Here is a 24533-nt window from a genome sequence, read left to right on the forward strand (position 1 = left end):
GCTCTTGGACATCTCTGCGGCCTTCGATACCATCGACCATGGTATCCTTCTGGATCGCCTGGGAGAGTTGGGTATTGGGGGCACTGCTTTGCAGTGGTTCCGGTCCTACCTCTCGGGTAGATTCCAGATGGTGGAGCTGGGGGACTGTCGCTCCGATAAGAGGGCCCTTACATCTGGGGTCCCTCAGGGAGCGATTCTGTCCCCTATGCTATTTAACATTTACATGAAGCTGCTGGGAGAGATCATCCGGAGACACGGGGTGCGGTGTTATCAGTACGCTGATGACACCCAAATAGTTTTCTCTGTGTCTCCGACTGATGCAGTGACTAGGGATGGCATCTCTCCGCTCAATGCTTGTCTGGAGTCGGTAATGGGCTGGATGAGGGAAAATAGACTCAGCCTGAATCCAGAGAAAACGGAAGTACTTGTGATAGGTTCTCCTGGTCCTGGGAAGGAGGTTTGTCCACCTGTCCTGAACGGGGTCACGCTCCCCGTGAAGGACTGAGTTTGCAGTTTGGGGGCACTTCTTGACTCCTCGCTTCACCTGACTCCTCAGGTGGATGCAACAGTTAGAAGCACCTGTTATCAGCTTCGGCTGATACGCCAACTGTGTCCCTACCTGGACCGGGGGGACCTTGAAACAGTGGTACACGCACTGGTAACCTCTCGACTCGATTCCTGTAATGCGCTCTACATGGGGCAACCCTTGTACCAAACTCAGAAGCTGCAGTTGGTTCAAAATATGGCCGCCAGGCTGGTCACTGGTAGCTCCAGGGCCAGCCACATAACACCTATTTTGGAAGATCTGCACTGGCTGCCAATTCGCTTCCGGGCACAATACAAGGTGTTGGTTGTTACCTATAAAGCCCTAAATGGCTTGGGCCCAGAGTACTTGGAGGACCACCTCTCCCCATACAATCCGCTCCGCACTCTCTGGTCAGATGGGAAAAAACTTCTGAGTGTTCTCAAGACAAGATACGCAATGACTGCATAAAGGTCTTTTTCTGTTGTGGCCCCGCAGTTTTGGAACGCTCTCCCTGAGGAGCTCCGCTTAGCCCCCTCCCTGGAGTCATTTAAGAAAAACCTTAAGACTCATTTATTTCATCAAGCCTTCCCCCACATGTCCTGACTGTTTTGCTCCTGTATACTATGTATTGTATTTTTTAGACTGTTTTATTATCTCGACTGGTCTTAATGACGGATTTTAATGATGTATAGTAGTGTATGGTTTTATATGAGGGATTTTTGCTGTTAATTTTGATTTTTAATCTGTGATCTGTATTGTATTATATCTGTAATGTATCGTATTTTCATTTTGTTTTGTAAACCGCCGTGATCATAGGAACGGCGGTATATAAATAAAATTTCAATCAATCAATCAATCAATCAATCAATTGTGTATTTCTGCATGGCAGGGGGTTGGACTGAGTGGCCCTCGTGATCTCTTCCAACTCAATGATTCTGTGATATCATATTTTCAGTCCACCACTTGGTTTCTACTTCAGGATGCCCAGCTGCTGTTGTGTTGGTGGAATCCTTTCACTCCTCATCCTTCCCTAGTAATCCAGCCATCTGATTTCTTCCCAGTTTATTTGACAGGGAGAGAGATTATTGCATTACCAATAGGACTAACAATTTAAGCAGTGATTCTTAACCGTTTGTCCTCAAACTGCTTTGGATGTTAGTTTTCAGGTATACTAGCCAGTATGGCCCATGGTAAGGGATTCTAGGAGCTGAGGGTCAAAGTATCAGAAGAACCAAAAACTGAGAATTCCTAAGGAATCATAAAATATTAATTATGTTCAGTATGCATTATGCAACTATAAAAATACCCATGGTTTCCTGGAATGTGTGAATGCTGAGGCCTAATGCGTCGTCTGCTATTGATGGAACTGGAGATCTCTTCCAACTCTGATTCTGTGATCATATTGGCAATAGATTTGCTTTTTAAAAAAATAAGTTCTGAAAACCTGTCTTCAAGGGTGGCAGCTGTGAAGATAGCAGTGATTGATAAATTAGCTTATAATGAATCCTAACATTCATATGCAGTTGTTTCATCATTTACCTCCCATGGTTCAGAGACATTTTATGAGACTGTCCTCAGTTATGTGACTGGGCTCTGGGAGGCAATGGATAATTCATAGAGGCAAAGTGCACCAGGGGCCATTCCACACTCAGATTATTCTTTTTTCTTTTCTTTTTTAAATGTATGATAAATGAATAGGTGTTAGAATTGAAAAGGAGGTTCATATGTCTCCCCTCAAGCAGGGACGTAGCTAGGATTTTAGGAAGGGGGGTCCAGACTAAGCGACACCATTATAATGGGGCTTGGGTGTGGCGGCGCAGCAGCACACACCATTCATTTTTCTAATGGAAAGGGGGGTCAAGACCCCAAGAACACCCCCCCCCCCCGGCTACGTCCCTGCCTCAAGATGGGTCTGCTTCTGTTGCTAGCACTTTGGAGAAGCCTAAGTTTTCTGCCTCTATTTTGTTACTTTCCCCAATTACATTAAGGCCATAGTGATGGCCCTATTTTTAATCTACATTCACTTCCTTTCTCAGAGGGAAAATGTAGATGCTGTGACACCAACACCATCACTTTATCTCTTTGCACTTTATTTTAGCATTTTTGCTTGATAAAAAATCTTGTGAACTTCACAAACTAGATACGATTAATTTTGTACCGTTTGCTTGGCCCAAGAAAGCTATCAACACAAGATGGATTTTTGTTTTGTTTGTTTTACAGCCAGTATGGCTACTCCTGAAATTATACTTTGTTGTTTGTTGTTAGCTGCCCACAAGCACATCTTGGGTATGAGACATCTCCAAGAGCCCCTATTCTCAACTCTTCTGTTCAAGTCCTGCAGAGTCAGGTCCATGGCCTCCCTGATTGAGTCTAGCCATCTGGCCTGTGATCTTTCTCTCTTTCTGCTACCCTCTACCCTTCCTTGTGTTACTGTCTTTTCTAATGAGTCTATAATGTACCAGTGCTTTTGAATGCTTTTTCAGCATCGTGAGGAGGTCTAAATAACCTAAAGGTACCAGATCCCATCTGATTCTAGGAGGTTTAGTAGGATCAGCCCTGGTTAGGACTTGGAGGGGAGATCACCAATGAATACCAGGTACCATAGGCAGTATTTCAGAGGATGCAAAACCACCTCTGAGTATTCCTTCTCCAAGAAAACTATGGAATTCATAGGCCTCCCATAAATTGATAGGTGGCTTCAAGCACACACACACACACACACACACACACACACACACACACACACACACACACACACACGCTGTTCACAGAAGTCCAGTTGTGTGATTGACAGACTTGAGAAATATGTAGTTCACTTTAAAGGGAAAAAGAAAGGATTCAGAAAACCTTTTTGAACAACACCAGCCTTCTGTGCAGAAAGTAGGGTGCAAGAAGCACCACATGCCTTCTTTCCATCTTGCAGATTGAAGTGCCAGCCCTTTGGGTAAATAAACACAGCCTTCCTTGTGTTAAGAGGCCATAAAGCCAAGCTTTGACAAGTATATCAAAAAGTACCCATCAAAGAGGCCTGGAATTAAAGTACCTTGGGAAGCCATCATGGTCAAGTAATTACAGTACAACTATTAAAATGTTTTATACTCTATAAAGTGAAGTTCAGTGAGGAATATTTCTGAAACTGTGTTTTTGAAATGCTTTCATGGAAGAATAGCTGCTTAATTATTGAATGATTTAGATTCTTGATCCAGAAACTTTCAAGAAGGCAGCTATCATCTTTCTCCTCATGAAATAATTACCTGAATCTATGCAGTTGTTAATAAAATGCAGTCTGTTGACAGCATCTGTTGATCCCTCAATAAGATATATTTTTTTCTTGCCAAATCTTAGCCACAGGTGATATGTAATGACTGTGTCCAACATGTCATAATTTAAAATTGAACATATGTGATGAGATCACAATCTGTTATGAGCTTTGGGGGGTGTCTCATGAATTTGATGGTTATGTTAAAACAAAACAACTGCTGAAACTGGCTAGCAAAAATTAAGACATCTTTGGGGGGGTGGGATGGGTTGGGGCCTGGCGTGGTGGGGAGAAAAATCAAGTATATATCTGCTTTGAGCTTTTAAAGCTCAAAAATTGGAGCCCTACAGACAAGAATGCAAAAGTGGCAGTGGCCTGCAAGAATGCTGGGCTGTCCTTGCAAGAAAGGGAATTAATGGTGAGTTTATGACATTAGCTGTCTAGTGGTACAGGTACCATGTAAAGAGCTATACTAGAGGGGCAAGCTTATGCTTTGCATGCTGAAGATTGCAGGTTCAGTCCTCAGCATCTTTTAAGGAGGGAGGGCAGACTCCTACCTGAAACTTAAGGAGCTGCTGCCAATCCCTGTCAAAAATATTTGACTAGGTTGATGAATGTTCTGACTTGGTATATGCACTAATGGCTTGAATGGTGCACTACTGGTGTTCTTAGATTTCTTGTGTCTTCGATATAAGATTCAAATTGCACAGTGCAGTAATTTGAAAACACCTTTTCCTTGGGATTCCCCAGGATGGACTGTAAACTCAAAGACCTGTCATTGACTCTGTATCTTTAATACAGTATTTTTCAATATTTCAATACAGTACAATACAATAGTCTGTGTGATATTGATTTTCAATTTTTAGCATACCTGCCACTTTTCAACAGAACTTTGTATTTGCCATGCCTTTCTGATTATTTCTTTCACTTGCATTTTATGATGTTGATTTGTGCTGGGATTGCTTTGATTGGTGGCATTGCTTCTCTTGTCACCCAGTTTGGCCTTTTAAAATTTATTTTGAGGAAATGCTGTAACAAATATGTCTGGGTACAAAATTGTATAATGAGCAAGAAAGGGATAAAATAAATCTCAAAGCAGATGGAGGCTCATACAGAACATTGCCTTTTCTTCTGGGGGTGGAGATGGCTGAAAAGAGGAAACAAGATCACAGCTGTCAAACTGACACCTAACCATTCTGATGGACAGTTTCTGGGGTTAATGCTCAGTTGCAGTCTTCATGCACTTGGTTATGTTGCAGTAATGAGCAGCTGATGAAATGTTCATGTCTTCAAAAATGAGGCTTAAAATGTTGTATTTCAGAAGAAAAACTGTAAACAACCATCCTTATTAAGCACTGTAAAATAAAATCAGCATTGTTCTGAAGCAGTAATGAATGAAAAAGACATTCATTGTTCAGTGCAGCCTCACAAAAGCTGCAGTCTTCTCAGTTGCATGTTAGATTCATCCTTGTTTGGCAGTGGACCATGGTCTTAGCTTAAAATCCTAGCAGAGTGAGTCCTTATTACACAGCTCACTTGTTAATGTTAAGCACAGCATGTATCTTCTTTGAAGTGCTTTTTCTATGCATTGCTTCCATGTGCAGTGACAATCCAGCTTCATAGATAAGAAATGTCTTAAATTGTACATGAAGGAACATATGTCATTGTTAAGAAAAAACCATTTGTTGTTTCTTATATGCTATAAGAGGAGGTAAGCTGCTTGTGCACTTGTCTCCACTATCAACTGTTCTGCCCTCCACATAACTTTAGAATCCTATCTTTGGTTTGTAATCTGATGTTCAGGAGTTGAACACAGCTTACACACTGTTGGTTAGTTTACTACACAGCTGTGATTATTGTGTTCTTCATTACGCTTTCAGAGACTTGGTTAGCATTGTTGGCATTTCTTTAAAAAAGTTCTCATCCTGTACTAACCAAATAAGTACAATGCATATCATACACCAAACACAGCTGCTAAAGTTTTCTATTTTCCTTTTGTAATATACCATATATGATTAAGATCACTTGTAAGCATTGTGATTTCTTTCCACAAAATTGGGTATAGTACTAAGATAATTAAGAGAGCTAGCAGGACATAGTAGTTTGATCAGGGTTCATAGATCAGGGTTTGATTACCAGCTTGGTCATAAAATTCATTGGGTGACCTTGGGTGAGTCACATACTCTCAGCCTTGGCAAACCTCCTCTGAACAAATCTTGCCAATAAAACCCCATGATAGGTTTGCCTTAGGTTTGCCATAAGCTGGAAATGGCTTGAAGGTACACAACAACAATTGAGATATTAGTGTTGCGCATACATTTTGCAAGAGGTATCCAATCAGTTCAGTTTTTTTCCTTTGGTTGCACAGTTGAAAAATTATATTTCTGCATTAGAAGGGTTGAAAAATACTATAAAAGATTTTTTAAAATTTTGTGTACTAGTTTGATATGTCTTAATCTGCTGGATTTTAATAAGCACTATCAGTGCAAAATGAAGGCACTAACAAACAGTGGTTGCCATGCTTTCAGGTGTAGGAACTTAAAGATAGTCACATGGTGTATTAAGGTTGTGAAAGCTTCTGTTCATATTTGTGGTCAGAACAGAAGGAAATGAAAAAAATGGCGATGATCACTATTTAGCTTGCTGTATATGATTTGGATCTGTTTCCTTTGTTCTAGTGCCTCTTCTAAGAGTGAAAAAAACTATTTGATGATGAGATTTGAGTGACTCAAAGTGTTTGATTATGAGTAGGATACCTGTAAGCTGAGTTTTGTGAAAGTAGTTTAGGTTCTGTTCATGTGCTGTTTTCTATATTTGGGTGATCTTTGTATGAAGGTGAATATTATGTTGTCCTCTGCACTTTGAGGAATGCTTAACCTAAATTGGCTGCTAGATGAAAGTTGATAAAATTTATTTTTATCCAGTTCTAGCCCATATAGTTCGAAAAGCCACTATGGATAATCATGTTAGACCAGATTATTTCTGCAGTGGATGCAGCCTTGGTATGGAAGGCTGTGCTGATCTTTTTGTCGGTTTGAGATGTAATAATGAATTAATGATTTTGTGTGTGTGTGTGTGTGTGTGTGTGTGTGTATCTTGTATTAAGTACTTTGAAGCTTCTGTTACATGACCTGAGAATGAATTAATGCATTAAAGGTTTGGCTTTATACAGAATTCTTTGACTCTTAGCTTTTATTGTGCAGTTACACAACTTGAAGATCTGCAGTATATTGGTTATTGCAAACAAAACTGAAACTGTAAACATTCAATTTAAAGGATACACACACATACCCTGAATAAAATAGAAAATAATATATATGCAGAAAATGTATGATTACATTTTTAATTTTATTTTTGTTTTGGGATCCTGGAGAATAGGGCTCAAATTCCTGTTAGGTCCATAGGAGAGCAGGGTGGCTTTCAGCCTCAGGTTCTCACTTGTAAAATGGGAGTAATAGTTACCATTCTTTAAAATCTGTCAAAAGAAGGTGGTAATAAAGGTACTTGAATTTGTGTCCTGTTCTAAGCTTATTTTGATAGATTATATGTAATAGGCTATAAAATGAAAATAACATCTCCCTGTGGTTTTCCCGTATGGTGTTGCTTAAGTAAATCTAGGAGATGGATTGTTCAGCAAGGCCTGATTTATGGCACTGGTATAGATTGTAGAGTTCTAAAGATAAATATTTTCGATTAGGTATGATATGTATTGCAGAAAGATCTTACAACATACTATATTTGTTAATTCAGTGAAGGCTATTTATTATAGCTGTTACTATTTTTGGAATGTGTTTTGGGACTTCCAGTCCTCTAGATGTTGATGAACAGGAATTTCCATTGTACCTCACCATTGACCAAGCTGTCTAGGGCTGGTGGGAATTGGAATTCAACAACCCTGGAGGAAGAACACATGTTCTCCAGTCCTGGGTTAGTCTATACCATTCTTCCACACCTTGTGTTCTCCAGATATTTTGAATGACAACTTGAAATCATAGAATCCTAGAGATGGAAGAGACTGCAAGAGCCATCCAGTCCAACCCCCTGCCATCCAGGAACTCACAATCAAAGCATCCCTGACAGATGGCCATCCAGCCTCTGCTTAGACACCCAAAGAAGGGAGTGTGGTCCACTGTTTAACAGATCTTATTGTCAGGAAGTTCCTACTAATGTTAAGGTAGCATCTCTTTTCCTGTAGTTTGTATTCATTGCTCTGTATTCTAGTCTCTGGAGCAAAAGAAAACTTGCTCAATGCAGTATAAAACATCACAGAGAACCAGGCTATTCTGTAATCTAATTCACCTGGTAGCCACAGATCGTCAATGTACTTCTTGAACTGGCTTGAGCTGGCTTCTTTGGCACCCAGAACTGGACACAATATTCCAGGTGATGCCTAACCAGAGGAGAGTACTGTTATGACTTCTCTCTGTCTGGATACTATACTCCTGTTAATGCAGCATACAATTGCAGTGGCTTTTTTAAAATCACCACTTCATACTGTTGACTAATTTTTAACTTATGGGCTAGTAAAATTCCGAGATCCTTTTTATATATACTGTTATCAAACCAGGGCTAAATCTGCACTGGAGAACTAATGCAGTTTTACACTGCTTTAAATATCATGGCTCAGTTCTATGAAATTCTGGGATTTGTAGTTTTGTGAGATATTTAGCCTTTTCTGTCAGAGAGCTCTGATGCCACAACTAACACAACTACCTATGATTCTATGATTCCATAAGATGGAGCCATGGCAGTTAAAGCAGTGTCAAAGTGCATTATTTTTGCTGTGCAGCTCTAGCCCAGGTGTCATACTTCCCATAGTTGTGCATTTTCCTGCCTAAATGTTGTACCTTGTATTTCTTTTTGTTGAAATTCCTTTTGTTAATTTTGGTCCAGCTTTCAAATCTGTTAAGGTTATTTGGAATTCTGATGTGATCATCTGGGATATTAGTTACCCCTCCTAGTTTGGAGTCCTCTGCAAATCTGAAAAGTATGCCCTCCATTGTATCTTCTTAGTTGTTTATAAAGATGTTGAACAACACTAAGCTAGTCACTTCTCTTCAGGATGAAGAGGAATAATTTGTGAATGTTTTTCTGGTTGTCAGCCAGTATGTCGCCAGATACAAACTCACACAACAATAGCATTGTCTAGCCCTCAGTTTCTCCACAAGAATTTCATGGGGGACTTTGTCAAAAGCCTTCCTGAAATCATGATATACAACATCCATGGCATTCCCCTGATCTACCAAGCATGTCTGGCATGACATGTTTTTAAGAAACATGTTGGTTTTTAATAAAACATTTCTTTCTAACTACTCATAGGCTGTTTAACCATCTGTTATATAACTTTTCCTGATATTGATGTCAAGATGACTGGTAGGTGCCTGGAACCTCTTTCTTCCACTTTTGACGATAAAGACAACATTTACTTTCATTCAGTCTGCTAGGACCTCTCCTGTTCTCCAAGAATTCTGAAAGATAATCAACAGTGGGTCTGAGATTTCATCTGCAAGTTTCTTTAGTACCCTTGAGTGCAATTCATCTGGGCCTAGAGACTTGAAATCATTCAGAATAGGTATGTATTCCAAGAATTCTCATACCTGGGATCAAACATTGATAGAAATGGAAACTGCAGCCAGGAAGTCAGAAGAAGGTTAAGAATGGGAAAGACACTAATGAAAGAACTAGAGAAGATCCTAGGATATACAACTGAGCACAAAAGTAAGAATTGTACAAGCCACTGTATTCCCTATTGCTATGTATGGATGTGAGAGCTGGACAGTTAAGAAGGATAGGAAGAAAATCGACTCATTCGAAATGTGGTGCTGTCGAAGAGTGCTAAGGTTTCCTTGGACAGCCAAAAAGACAAACAAATGGGTCCTGGAGCAGATGAAGCCAGAAATCTCCCTAGAAGCCAAGATAACAAAACTCAGGTTGTCATACTTTGGACACATCATGAGAAGGCATGAATCATTGGGAAAAAACCAGTAATGCTAGGAAAGGTGGAGAGAAGTAGAAAGAGAAGAAGGCTGCATGCAAGATGAATGGCCTTCTTATTTTATCTAATTCTATTTTGTATTATTATCTATGGTTTTATTTGTATTTTGTAGAATGTACGCCATTGGCAGTTTTCATTTTTATTGATTTTATTGTCTATATGTACAGCGCTGTGTAAATCTACAGCACTATATAAATAAAGAATAATAATAATAATAATAATAATAATAATAAGATCACGAATATGAGTTTGTAGGAGTTGAGCAGAGCAGTAGAGGACAAGAGGGCCTTGGTGATATCTCAGCAGGGTCACCATGGGTCGAGATCGACTGGAGGGCAGTTAACAAAACTACTTCTTTACCTGATTTGAGCTGTATTTCCCTTCAGGGAAAGGTTGCAAAGAAGGTATTAGTAACAGTGTGATGCATGTGATCTCACCTTTTATTTCTTACTGAAGCACTGTTCACCTATCATGGTACTTGGTGATGGCTTAACTGTGTATAGATGCTGGCTATCTCTAGCTCTTTGTTATTTAGTAAACCAAGCATTATTTTGCCCAGATTATCAAGAATTCAAAGTGAATAGGTGGAATTGTATTCAGCCTTTTAGTTTAACTAGATAAAGACAAATCTCCTGGTAAAAGTTACTTAGCGATATAAAATATCTTGTACAATGATAACTTTAAAATTCATCCCATATATAGCTAATATCTGGTTTCCAAGTGGCTTTAGGAGTGTGGTGAAATGCTTCTCACCTCAAGGTCAGATTGATACTAGCAGCTCTTCAGCATACAGCCACACAGTGAGTCTTTTGAATTATTGCCATACAATAAATGGTAATATGATTCAGCCCTCATGTCTAGTTTTGGCAAATCTGTACCTTCGCTTTACAGTATGCAAAAGCTTTGTGCAGCCAAGCCATGCTCAGTTCTGTACAGTTCGTTAATTTTGCCAGGCAGCCTCAGCTGTTGTTACATTCTCCTTTTCACCGTGGTTTGCAGTAACTGCATAATTCCGAAAAAGCTGCATAACAGTTGTAAGCACCTACAAGCGAAAGCTCATTTTGTGTAAGACTGTTTAAAACTCTACTCTGAAAACCATATGGTGTAAAACACCTTAAAATATATATATAAAAGTAACCTCCTCATAAGTAGTAATGGGGAACAGTTACTGTAGAGTGAAGAGTGTATTGGTCAGAAAGATGGGGAGGTGAGCCAGTGTTGCAGGCATGAGCTAATGCATTGCTTTTGTGTGCCAAAATGAAATATGAAACATCTGCAACTCAGATTTCTGTTTTTGCTATGAATTAACTGACTGTGTAGAAGTTGATGGCCAGAGAAATAACTAATAAGAGAGCTATAGAATTCTGTTCTAAAGCCCTATCCACACCACTTTTGAATAATAAAGCACAACTGTGCAAGCAGAATCATTTAGCTAAATGAATCTTAGCGTATATAAATTAAATCATTTAATTGAATGATGGCTGCAGTTTGCACTGTTACACAAAGATTAGTGAAGAAATGTTTTTCTTTTCCAGTGTTTGGAATGGTGTATGTACATGTGAAAGAAAGTATGTTTTAAAGACAGGAAATGGAGCTTTGCCCTGAGAAATAGCTATTAGTTGAAGTTAACAAAGGAGCTTCTCCCTGGTTACTGAAATTCTCATGAGGTTGTTTTGTTAAAGCAAAAGCAGTCGACTTAAAAAACAAAATCCTTGGTACAAGCTCTAAAAAATGTGCATCACTAAAATTAAATTTAGATTGTATGCAAATAAATAAATAAATAAATAAATAATTTAAATGTCATTTGCCATCGTTCTTGTCCTTTGATTGCAGTGTCACAGATTTCCATTCTCTATTAAGATGAGATCTAAAAGATATGAAACCTCTGAGAACGTGCTGGTTGATATTCATGCCATTTTTATTTATTACACAGATGCACTCAAAACATGAGCTTTAAAAAACTTCTCAGTGTATTCTGAAGCAGATTGTTTACAGGCTGATTTTGCCTTGCATGTGCCTCTCTAATTACATTTCCAGCCCTCTGGGCTAGGGATTAATATGCTGTGCTCATGTGCCACTGCATAAATGATGATGACTGCTTGGTGGAAGTGCTGGGTGAAAATATCAAAGAAAACTTTTTCCTACTGAGATCCTCTTTTTCGAATCCCCATGTGCTCTTTCTCTTCTTCTTCCTTCTGTTAGATTGAATATTATGAATTTTACAATATTAGTTGTTTACTTTATGCACTTCCATGTGTGTTTAGTTTGAAAATTGCTTAGATCTAGTGCCCATTCACTAAAAACAATTATATTATTTATATGAAATTTGAATGAAAGTAAGGTATATCAATTATTTCAGTAGATGTTAGAGGTTATAGTCATAAATTTAGAATTATGATATAAATCAGTATTGGAGTTTTATGTTGGTTTATGTAAATCTATGCAAGGAACTCATGCTCTACAAAGGAAGAAATACTGTTCCTTTTGCAGGGTTTTTTTTTTGTATTTGAACTTGGTATTGTAATTTTATTTCTTTATAAAAATATAGCTTTGCAGATTTTATCAGGGGATTGGTTAAAAAAATCAGCCTGCATTTTCATCACACTTTTATGTGTTTGTGTTGCTAGTCTTTGCTTTGCTTGTTTTTCTGTGTGGTCTCACCCCCACCCCACAGCTGATATTCTTCATTTATTTTTTAAAGTGTACCATATATATTTGCTAGTACAGCAGCTCATATATTTGTCCATATCTGTGTCCACATCCATGGATTCTTTATCCATAGATTAGCCATCCATGGCATTTTATTATGCCACTGCATTTAATAGGAATTGATCATCCACACTTCCACAGCTTTTGGTATGCATGGGGTGGTTGGTTAGGTGAGTTCTGAAACACAAACTCAGTTTAGATGACTCAGTTGGGTCAGCATTCTTCTTAATTTGTTTTGTTTTAGATCTACCTTGCAAACAGTTATTAGGATAGAGCCATTTCCAATTAATTTTCCTGTCCAGGATTACTTGGATGGGTGATCAGTGGGCTAAAAGAAACAACCCTTCTAAGAGTCTGCTAGTCATTTGGAGACAATGACATAAAGTGGCTTGATCAATAGCTATTTACTCCCCCCCCAACACACTGGCAGCTTTTGCACAACATTGTTAGTGTATCTGGTCTCTAAACTAGTATAGTCAGCCCTTGACATCCACATCCAGGACCCTCTGTGGATACCAAAATCCATAGATGTTCAAGCCCTGTTACATATAGTGGTATAGTAAAAAGGTGTCCCTTACATAAAAGGGTAAAATCAAGGTTTTCTTTCTGGATTTTATTTGGAAGGGGAGGGATATTTTCAAGGCATGGATGGTTGAATACATGAGTGCTGAATCCATGGATATGGAGGGTCAATTGCATTTCCCTTTGCAAAAGTTTCCAGTATTTATGTCAGGGGTAGACATTGGTTCTGGGGCAGAGACCAAGCTATTATCCATGTAATTGCTGCTTCAATGTGATCTTCCCTAATTTAGAAAGAAACTGACCTGTTTAATATCCAGAAATGCTTCATTTATACATATTTGAACATATTCGTGGAATCATGTGCATTTAAGAGGTCCTTAGGAATCTGGGGAATTTAGGCCTTGGCAGAAGTTTCATGATTTATTGAAATGTCTCTTGTCATCAGTGTGTAGTGCTTTCCCAATCCACTCTCCTTACAAACAGAGTATCATGTCAGTCTGTTCAGACTGACATGATTGAAGAAGGAACAGCATGATAATGATGGTATCTTGACCAGACGTCATGGACATTCTCTTGTATTGTCTACCCATGTTATGCTTGGCTCAGTACAATTACTGATATATACACTGATATTGCTATTGTAAAGTCAAGTGTATAGAAGAGGAAAAAATATTAGGGAACTGGGAATACTATTGATAACATGGCAGCTGGCATTATTGTGTTCTGTAGTACTCTTTAAACATCTGAGGACCTCAGTTTTATAAACACAGAGGCGTTACAAATCGCCGTTTTGCGGCGGTCTCCCGGTGCTGCTGTTTGCTCCGTAAGGGAGCCGTCGCAGCCAAACCGCGGAGCAAAAAAGCCAAACCGCGGAGCAAAAAAGAAGCTCCAAAATGGAGCTTCTTCTGGCGGCGCGCCAATGGCGCACTTGCGACCTCATTAGCACCACGCGACGTGCGGATACACAGCGTCCGTTATATCAAGATGGCGGCGGCCGTGTGGAATGGCCGCCGCCATTTGTTACGGACAGAGTCCGTAACAGGAGTAGGGGCGTTTGAAAGAGACGCCCCTTTTTTAAACTGTAACCCGCCACACATGCCTAGAATGGTGGGAAGAGACAAAATTGTTTTGTTAAACTGCATGACATAGGTAATCTTGCTGAAACAGCACATTTCTGGATGTGTGCACAAACAGAAAATGGGGCAGGATGTGGGGGGGGGGGAAACACAGCACCTGCCTATCTTTCTGTTAGTGACACCAATTTAAATGCAAGTATAAAGCTGAAATAAGAGTAAAAATACCTTGAATGAATGGTTCACAAAAGGTGGTGAATATTTATAAAAGAAGCCAATAGTACAGTAATTAAATAGAAAACAATTAGGGTTCAATTTGCCCCTTGGCCAAGAAACCTACTGTTGTTTCTATTACACATAGTGGTATTATTTTAATAATCCTGTTATAAGGACAGCCAGCGTAGCATAATAGTTTGAGTGTCAGACTATGACTCTGGAGACCAGGATTCGATTCCCAGCTCACCCACTGGGTGACCTTGGCCAAGTCTATCACCCTTAGGAGAAGGCAATGGCCAAGCCCCTCTGAACAAATCTTGCCCCAAAAAACACTGTGATAGACTTGAAGGCACACAACAACAACTAAGGACCTCTAGATTACACTTCATGAACAGCAGGCCAGAGTTACTCTCTGTCTCAGAAAGTTCATCTGTGTGTGTATTGCTGTTTAATACGTAACAATATATTGTTATGTATTAATTGCAATTAACTAATGCAAGATTCCCATTAGTTAATTGTTTCATGGTGTTCCCTTTGCTTTATTTAAAGAACACTTTTGAACTCTAGTTATTTTGCACTGATAGAAGATTGGAATAAGTTTGATGATTATTAAAACACAAAACGTAATAGAATCTCTGTTCTTCCTTGACATCATTTGTAACGGTGGGTATAGGTGGCATTCCTGACTATAAGAGATGGTTTGTGCTATATTGTGCTCATATGCTTTTGTGAGACCAGGAGAAGGTTTGTGAGATTTATCAGTTAATGGACTGAATGAGATTGGCCATATTTTGTTCTGTTTGGTATTAATAATAATAATAATAATAATAATAATAATAGTAATAATAATAATGATGATGATGTTTATTTATATACCGCTTTTCCAAATTAGATCAAACAGGAAGTACAATACAAAGTCAAAAAACAAAAACAAACAAACATAACAGGCCTCTCTCCCCCTCAAGATGGTGGTCGGAAGAGGGCTCTTAGTCTTAGGCCAGGCCTATATAAAATATAAAATAGTTTATGATTGTTTAATATGGAGACTCAATCATTCTGATAGAGTAATGTCATTGTCGCTGAAATTTGCCCTCTAGTCAAGGGTCTTACAGGTGTTACTTAGCAGAACTCTACTGGAGGGAAATTGTTGAACCTCTTTTTGAGAACATTTGAGTCCATACCTAAAATTGGAATTAAAATAATTGTTGTTCTGTTTTTTTAAAAAAAATAACCAATTAATACATAAATGAATGTGAATGAATAAATTTTAACAATACAGGTTGAAAAGTAAACTTTTACAGCACAGTTTTCAATCTGTGAAAATTTATGACTGTCTTCTCAAAATCTTAATAGAGAGGGGAATATTGGATTATTAATTTTTGTAAAGAAAAGTTTTGAGTGTATTCTAGGATTCAACCAAATCAAAGTTGCATATCAGTAGGGACATTATTTTAGATGAACTAATGAGTTTTTATTTTTATGAATTCTAATCCATTTGCAGGTTCTGCATCATTAGGGAGCCATAGAAATGGCTGCAGGATTTGTTGTTTCTTAATTTTATACATGTGGATGCTTTTCCTATAACCTAATTTGTAGTTTTATAAAGTTGATTTTTAAATAATATACTTCTTTTGGCAGGCCCAGAATATTCCTCATCAGGATGGTTGCCTGGTCCTGATTCACTGTGGCAAGCCACAACTGGTCCATCAAGCAGTCGGAGTAACCATATCAGAAGGCACAGCATAGCTTCTGACAGTGGGGACACTGGCATCGGAACCTCTTGCTCTGATAGCGTGGAAGGTGAGTAGGATTTGATGTTTTAAAACAGATATAGGGCCTGAACAGACAGGCCAAGATAAAGCTGCTTCGGGTCACTTTGGAGATATGCTGCTTAAATGACACATACATCTTAAGAGGCCAGAAGCTGCGCCAAACTGCATTTCAGTCCTTAGGACTGGAGTATGGCTTTGGTGTGGTTTCTGTCCTCTTAGGATGCACGTGTCATTTAAACAGCACACTTCCAAAGCGGCCTGAAGCAGCTTTATTTTGGCCTGTGTTTGGGCCCCTAATTAAAGTGATCTGTTTAGGGAAAGGAGAAGGGAAATAACTGTTTTTCTATTATGCAAGAGAGGCATTGCTATATCAAATGTGCTTACTATGTAATTAGTGCCACTGAGTTCAGTGAAGCTTATTTCCAAGCAAATATGAGTGCTATTTTAATTTTTATTCAGTCATCTTCAGTTTCTGTGTAAGATATACAGATAAGCTTGTGTTACAAGTTTAAGATCTCCAGAATATATAGACTCATGATATGCTGATCTTCAAAATGCTTTGAGCTTTTATTTTCATTGTACCTGAAAGAGTAAAAAGTCTTCATTTGGAAAGAAAGAGAAAGCCATAGAAATATATTGAGCAACAGAATTGGCATAATCACAACTTGTCTCACTCAGTTTCCTATTTTAAGTAGTTATTAAGAAGAAAAGGTGAAACATTTCCTCTCCAGAACTACATATGTTTGTACATGTTTTTTAAAACTGTCCCAGTCTAACAGTGGTATACTTTACATCAAACCTCAAAAACAGTAACAAATTTTTATATTAAAAAAATTAGACGGAATCCTAAGTAGGGGAAGAGGATAATAATGTAGTTAAAAAGTATGACACATAAGGAAAAGCTACCAGTTCTTGGAACATTTAAAGTAAAATAAGGTGATTTAAGGGGATGAAAAGAGAAACCTTGTAAGTGTTTCAAATTTTCTAAAAGGAATTGATAATGGTGACCTCTATAATGTTTTTAAAGTAATGTAGGACTCAAAGGTAGTGATCTAAATTTTAGTTTGCATTTATTTTAGTTGATATCAGAAAACATTTCCATTTCCTAAGAACAGTTGGTAATAGTGAGCTGAACAGCTTTTATCTTTGGAGATGTTATAGAAGAAACTAGTAGAGCAATTATTACACAGGTATGGAGTACTTCACGGTGAATGATTTTCAGTTTGGTTTGACCTTTTATTGCTTCATTAGATGGCTATTAGTTTTCTTTTAGTATATGTTTATTGGTATGTTGCATGAGCAGTGAAGTGATCAAATGACAGCTCGATGGATATAGATTAGTTTGGCAGCAATTTTGTCAATTCTCTTTCTCTCAAGCATGTTGTTCCATGACACAATATAGCACAATTCTTTAGTTGTCTCTAGATATGGAAAGCCATGTCATTGCAGCAGGCTGAACTATATAGTCTGACAACCCTGCTTAACCTTCTCTTGTTATTGCTTGTTTCCTGTTTTTACTTGCAGAGGAAATAAAAGACTTATCAGTTCTGCTGATACAACTCATCTGCTTCATTTTCATGCTGTTACTCTAAATCATGCTGCTTTTCCCCCTGTCTAAAATTCTTGCGTTAGACTGTTTTTAAGGCAAGAGGAAAACCTAATGAAGCAAAAATAGAACTCCACTTTCAACTCATTGAATTGCCTTTTTGTCAACACTTAGAATTTATACAGTCTTCTTGAAGGAATAATTGGGATGCAATGTATTTTACGATGTAATCCAGGTAGCCTGCCAGGAAGACTTTTATTTTGAGGCTGGTATTTCACTATGTGCTCTCAGTTGCAGTGCTGAGGAGGCTGCCTTAATAATTGAGAGCAAAAGTTGCTGTAGAACAACCTGACAAATCCTAACCATAGCAAAGATGCAAAGAAAGTAAATTTAGGGAGCTTCACACTTCAGGGCCACCATAAATGTGCATAAGATTTTGATCTGAAACTTAGCTCAATATAAGAATAGTATTTCACAATGTTAGCAAAATCTATGACAGTGTTACTTTTCTTACTTACCCATAAAGCTCTTCATGGTTGGGGATAGTCCAGTATTTCTTCCCTTTTTTGTTAATCTGAAAGCACAGAATTAGCTACAAGTGACACTGCATTCATGGACCTCTGAGATTATCAGGCGCTGTAGGCTATACAGGCTGAGTCTCCATTATCCAAAATTTTGGGGACCATAAGTGATGTAGATTTTGGATTTTTTGGATTTTGGAATTCTGGATAAGGGAGAAGAAACTGGCAAACTACCTTTTAACTATTTGTTGCCTAAGGAAATGCTATGTCAATAGGTGACTTGAAGGCACATATGCTCACATGCTTTACAATGACTGTAGGAACTTCTCACTGTCCTATCTTGTTGAGCAACTATAACAGTACGTCTCTCTTATTCAAAATCTATTAAATGGTTATGGGAGACATAGCAGCTTTGTGAAGTCAAAATGTATTACAAAGTTTTTTTTTTAAAAAAAGTTCCAACTCAGTAGGATGTATGATGGGAAAACAAAAAGGAAAAAAAGGAAATTGAGAACCAGCATGGTGTAGTGGTTTGAGTGTTGGACTATGACTCTGGAGGTCAGAATTTGATTTCCTGCTCAGCCATAAAGACCCAGTGGATGATCTTGGAAGAGTCACACACTCTCAGCCCCAGAAACCCTATGATAAGTTTTCCTTGGGTTGCCATAAGTCAGAAATGACTTGAAAGCACACAGTAACAGCAACAAAAACAACAAATGAAGTATCATGTGGAAAGGTACTACCCAAATGAGAGGTTTTGTCTACAGATATAATTCAAGAGAAAATCCCCACCAATACCTGTGTTCTTATGTATTATCCTTAGAGGAAGGTTGCTGAGAAATGTTGCTTAGAGAAAGAATTCACCTCAAGGAGAAAACCATATTACTTACTTATGCAGGTGCATCAGCTGCAGTCTGGCATCTCTCCTTGATGATACCCCATGATACTTATTATGTATAGTGCGTTATCAAAGTCTGGCATACATTTCACAGAAATGTGTCTGTGGAAGTCAACTGTTTTAAAAGCTGTTTGAGTAAAATGTTTTACATATACAGTGGACCCTTAGTCCAGGATCCCTTGTGGATACCAAATTCCGTGGATGCCCATTATATACAGTGGCATAGTAGAATGATGTCCCTTATAGAAAATGGCAAAATCAAGTTTGTTTTTTGAAGTTATGTATTTTTGGAATATTTTCAAGCTGTGGAAGTTCAATCCATGGATAAAGAATCCTTGGATATGAAGGGCCAACTGTATCACTGTTTTGTTTGGGTTTAATATGATGTATCTAGAAATAGAAAGGGGCAGACTTAAGAATATATAATTATTTCTTTTAAGCAACTGGTATTGACTACTTAAATACCCTAAAGGTACCAGATCCTATATGATCTTAGAGGTAAGCAGGCTCAGCTCTGGTTAGTACATGTATGGGAGACCATGTGCTGTAGGCTATATTTCAGAGAAAGGAACTGACAAAATCGCCTGCGTATTCCTTGCCTAAGAAAATGCCAAGAAATTCACCTAAGTCAACAGGTGACCTGAAGGCATGCACACAGGACATAAAGATATAAGAGGCATGCTTGATGAGGCCAATGTCCTATCTAGTCCCATCATTCTGTTTGCACAATGGACAATGAGTTGTATGGGGGATGCACCCCAGCAGAATATGAGTACAACTGCACTCTCTGCCTCATGGTCTTGGCAAGTGATATAAAGAGCCATACTACCACTAATAATAGAGATATCTAAGGGTGATGCATAGCCATCTTGACTTATCAACATTGATTGTTCCCAGTGGCCATGAATTTATTGAATCCCCTTTTAGAGCTGTCCAATTTGCCATGGCAGGGGGGAGGGAAAACCCCCTGAGAGTCCCCTCCAGACCCCTTTCATCCCTCGATCACTCGATCCAGGGATGGTGGGGGGGATAAAGACGCCCAAGGTTCCCCTCCAGACCCTTGACATTCTTGGGATGGCAGGGGTCTGGAGGGGAGCCACAGGGTCTTTCTCTCCCCTGCCATGCCAGGATCAAAACATTTTTGAAAATAAATTCATATAAAATTAAATTCATTGGTTTTGCAACTACTTGCCTTTACAAGTAGTTGAAACATCACTGAATCGAATTTCCTATGAATTTTATTTCATTTTTTTTAAAACAAACCAAACACATCCACTCATAGGTCGCACAACAAGGGGGGGGGGGGAATAGTGGATCTACAAAAACTGAGGAGGGATGGTAAATGCCCCTCTGCCATTAGTCCCTCCCGCCAGAATTATGCGATTCCAATTTGTTGTTCCCACTTCTTGAGCACTCTTTGGAATCGATTCTTTTCAAAAGAACTTCTTTCAAACTAGTGCCTAGAAAAATCTTTTTTTTTTTTTTTTTGCCTTTGCCTCACTTTATCACAACAGGAATCTATCACATTGCAATAGGAGCCAATTTCAAATGGGAACGATGGTCATTTAAACCAATTGGCAATTAGCTCTATTTCATAGTGGGAACATACCCCTGGATTGTTCAGCATATTTTATATAAGGTTGCCAGATGCAGGAGTGTATTTCTATAGTTTTAAAGCCACTTTTCAAGTGAAAAAAAAACCCAAACAAACTCACAAGATGGTTAACAAGATGGTAAACAACCATTAGCAATCAAAGCAACTGACTGCAGATAGACCCATCCTACAGGTTGTTTCGTCCATTATTAATGCAGGAAAACAAGCTAGAGCATCTCCAGCAGATAGATAGCTGGCTGCCTGGCCTTGCTTGAAGGCCTGCATCCCCCATCTTTGTTTTGTGTGTGTGTGTGTGTGCTTGTTACTTTAGTTAAATATAGCATTTGCTATTTGTGTTTTTGTATCTAAATTTGCTTGCCAGTTCTCCTAATTTTACTTCCAAGGGAATTTTCTTGGAACATATTTCCTAGTTTGGGCTAAATATACACCAGAGTTTATTATTGTTGAATGTGGTCTTGCAGATCATAAGCCCCTTCATCTAGTTCACATTTAAGTATGATAAGGGTCTGTTAGTATAATACCATGATGTTTTGTGTGCACCAGCTTATCAGTATTAAAAGATAATAATTACCATGTTTTCATAATTTCTTTTGTTAAACTTATACCATTGTAATTGAGTTGTTGAATAAAGTGTTCAAAAAAGCAGAAGCATCCAGATGCCACATTTTGTTTCATTGTTGCTCGTGCCTGTGGCTCTGTTCCCATTTTCATAAAGGTAATAGTGAGAATTTGGATCTACCAATACATCTTGAAAAGGAACATACACTTTTAAACTTATATGTGTGGTTTCTACACATTCTTGGTCATGACTGATGTGATTGTTGAGGGGTTTGTTTACATAGTGACGCATATCCAAGGTAGCTGATGTGCTTGCACAGGAAGTAGACTCTGGGGTGTGCTGCTGACTGCATCCTGTTGCTCTTTAGCTGAGGTCATTCTGGGGTCTACTGAATTCTTTCATTTCTCTAATCAGTTCTTTCCATTATTATTTGGATAGCACAATCAGTTGCATGTGGTACTTTCATACAGGAATAAATAATCTGAATCCCTTAGGAGTTTACGGTGAATAGGAGACAGAAGAGGGAAGGAGAAAAATGGAAGAGAGTATAACAAGAGGAGTATGAACAAACATTACACCACTTATGCTTTTCCTCACAGTGCTGTTTAAAGTCTTTTACCTCAGCTTTACTTGAGGGCTTAGTTTAATGCCTCTGGGGGAAAAAAAGAATAAACGGGTGATGCCCTTGAGCATATGCAGAGTGCTGTTTCGAACTGCAGTCAAGGTTCAAGTATCCAGGGCAGTGGGTTTAAGTTCCAGCCTCTGGTTTCAGAAATCAAGCTCTGTAGTGGGTGCCGAATATAATTTTTAAAACATAAAGTGCCCTGTCAGGGGCAGCTGCTGGATCTCTTACCACCCTTAGTTTGATGGTTGATATTCCTGCAGCTGCTCCAGGTTATGTGTGAGCCATCCAGGTTCTAGACCAGGTTCCGCACTAGCAAAGCTCTTGCATAACATGGAGTAATAGAGTGTGTGTGTGTGTGTGTGTGTGTGTGTGAGTGGAGAAGCTGTTAAGGAGTAGATCCACTGTCCCCATGGCAGTGGACCCTCCCTACCCCTACATACTTCTATCTTAAATGCATATTTAAGGGTCAATTGAAACAAAGCAGTGCAGACTCTTTTATCTTTATCAGTTTTTCTGTGAAGCCATGGATCTTTTAATTTCACTACTTTTCATACATTCAAAGCAGTCTTGAATTTATGTTCTGCTCATTTTCTCATTTCACCTGAGGAATCGCTGTGTAGCTTTTGCCAAGAACATGGGTTGAATCCAGAGCTGTCTGGAGTGGAAGTCCACAAGCTCATGGGGATCTTTCCATGGGGAGGAGAACCATCTGGAAACAGGATGGGAGGTCATGCTAGGGGCTGATGGGAGAAGCAGGGATCGTCAACATTTTTACTCCATGGCTTCCCTCCAATTGAGAGCTTCTAATGGATTCCAATCCCTTCTGCAAACAGAAGGAAATCATCTTGTGGAAGAGCAAGTCTTGAATCCATCCAACTGTTTCAGCCTGAGTGTTTGAGCTACAACATGGGGAGTTGGACTATATTGCAAGGATTTTATTGGTGATAAGCACAAAAATATATTTTAATCAATATAAAAGTACAGAAATTATGAATTACTTCTTAATATAACTGACTTCAAAGGATTGCATGATGGTTGGAAGGCAGGGGGGAAGGGCAGTATACCTATTTTAAAAGACACAAGCTGATCTGTTTTAAAAGACATATTAATTGCAAACTAGTAACTAGTAGTAACTAATACAATAGTTTGTGGTGGTATTAAATGTTGGCATTGTAACTTGGCTGTATACTTCGAGTGATGATAAGACATCTGATGTTATAATGGCATATGAAAGATAAGAGAGACTGGAATCAGACCATCCTGTCACAGAGTGTAATTCCATAGAGAAAAATATAAAGCTTGCAGCCAGATTTCTTTCTCACACCAAATGCACTTAGTGCAGGAGGTGATTTTCTTGGCAGCATGCTGTATTGATTTTTTGCTTGGAGACTGCAAGTCTCTAAAAATCTGTAACAGAAGACTGTAATTAGCTGGAAAGCAAACTGACTGTAAATCAAAAATGTCTTTGTAGGCCAACCTGCTCTTTTTATATTGGACTGGAATTAAAGATGCCTGCCCCCCCTCTCTTTTGGGTTGCTATTGTACTGTCACTAGGCAACTGAGTATTAAAGTGAATTATACAAATGTGTGTCTGCTTATCACATTTAAGTGTACCACTGTGATATATGTGTGTGTGTGTCTTAGCTGGAAAGGGAAAGAGAATTAATTATTTTGATAAATTGTGTGGGAGATTTTGAAAAACATAGAGATCAGTCACATCAAACTGGACATCTAATAACCGTGTTTACCTCTTAAGCCTTACCCTTCTACATCAACATGTAAAATGGGGGTGGTATTTGGACTTTTTCTTCTCTATAGATTTCTAGGTGTGACTACCTTCCCTCTGATACTTCAGCTCTCATTGGACATTCCGGGTGTTTAATGTGTTGGGTCTGTGTGTTTGTTTGTCATGGAAAGTCCCCCTAAATGATGGTACAGTAATTAAGAACTGCAAACCGTTTCTGCTTACTATCAAACCCACCATGTCCAGCAGGGGCACCACTAGGGAGTATGGTGCTCCCCAGACATCTGCCTTTTGGTAGAAAGAGGCTTATATGTTCACCGGCATTCCTTCAAAATGCTGAAGAGATGGTGTGGGTGGGGTAAGGTTCAGTGGGAGGAGAAAAGAGAGGCCCAGTTTTTTTTAATTAAATTTAAAATTTTAAAATTTTCTTTGAAAACATCAAATTTTCACGTTAACTAAATGAAACTAAAGTTAAAGGTAGTCCCTTGACATTAATATCTAGTTGTAACCGATTGTAGGGGGCAGTGCTCATCTCTGTTTCTAAGCTGAACAGCCAGTGTTGTTTGAAGATTTCTGTGGTGGTAATGTGACCAGCATGACAGCACTGAACACTGTTACCTTTCCACTGAGAAAGGTATCTATTTATCTACTTGCATTTTCATGCTTTCAAACTGCTAAGGTGGCAGAAGCTGGGACCACTGACAGGAGCTCACCCCATCATGCAGCACTCGGGCCTCAAACTGCCAACCTTCTGATCTTCCAATCATCAGAATTGGCGTCTTAAACACTAAGCCACCGCATCCCTTACTCCTTACATGTAAATGAAATGAACAAAATGAAACTATGTACATGAAAATACAATTAGGCTGTGTATATGATATTGTAATTTATAATATAATTATAACCTGTACATTTTGGCTAGTTGTTTATGTCACAACTGTTGCCAATACATT

The 24533-nt window shown here is 38.7% G+C and overlaps 1 protein-coding gene across 4 annotated transcripts in view; it reads left to right on the top strand.

Annotated features, from left to right (window-relative positions):
• CEP85L (centrosomal protein 85 like) overlaps window positions 1-24533 on the top strand; it is a 184733-nt gene that overhangs the window by 55707 nt on the left and 104493 nt on the right. For all 4 annotated transcript variants that reach the window (XM_042445869.1, XM_042445870.1, XM_042445871.1 and 1 more), the window contains one exon: window positions 15939-16100. In XM_042445869.1, coding sequence (XP_042301803.1) covers window positions 15939-16100 — 162 coding nt within the window. Of the gene's footprint in view, window positions 1-15938; window positions 16101-24533 lie in introns of those variants that run through there.

The sequence above is a fragment of the Sceloporus undulatus genome, chromosome 1 (assembly GCF_019175285.1).
Source record: "Sceloporus undulatus isolate JIND9_A2432 ecotype Alabama chromosome 1, SceUnd_v1.1, whole genome shotgun sequence".
NCBI lineage: Eukaryota > Metazoa > Chordata > Lepidosauria > Squamata > Phrynosomatidae > Sceloporus > Sceloporus undulatus.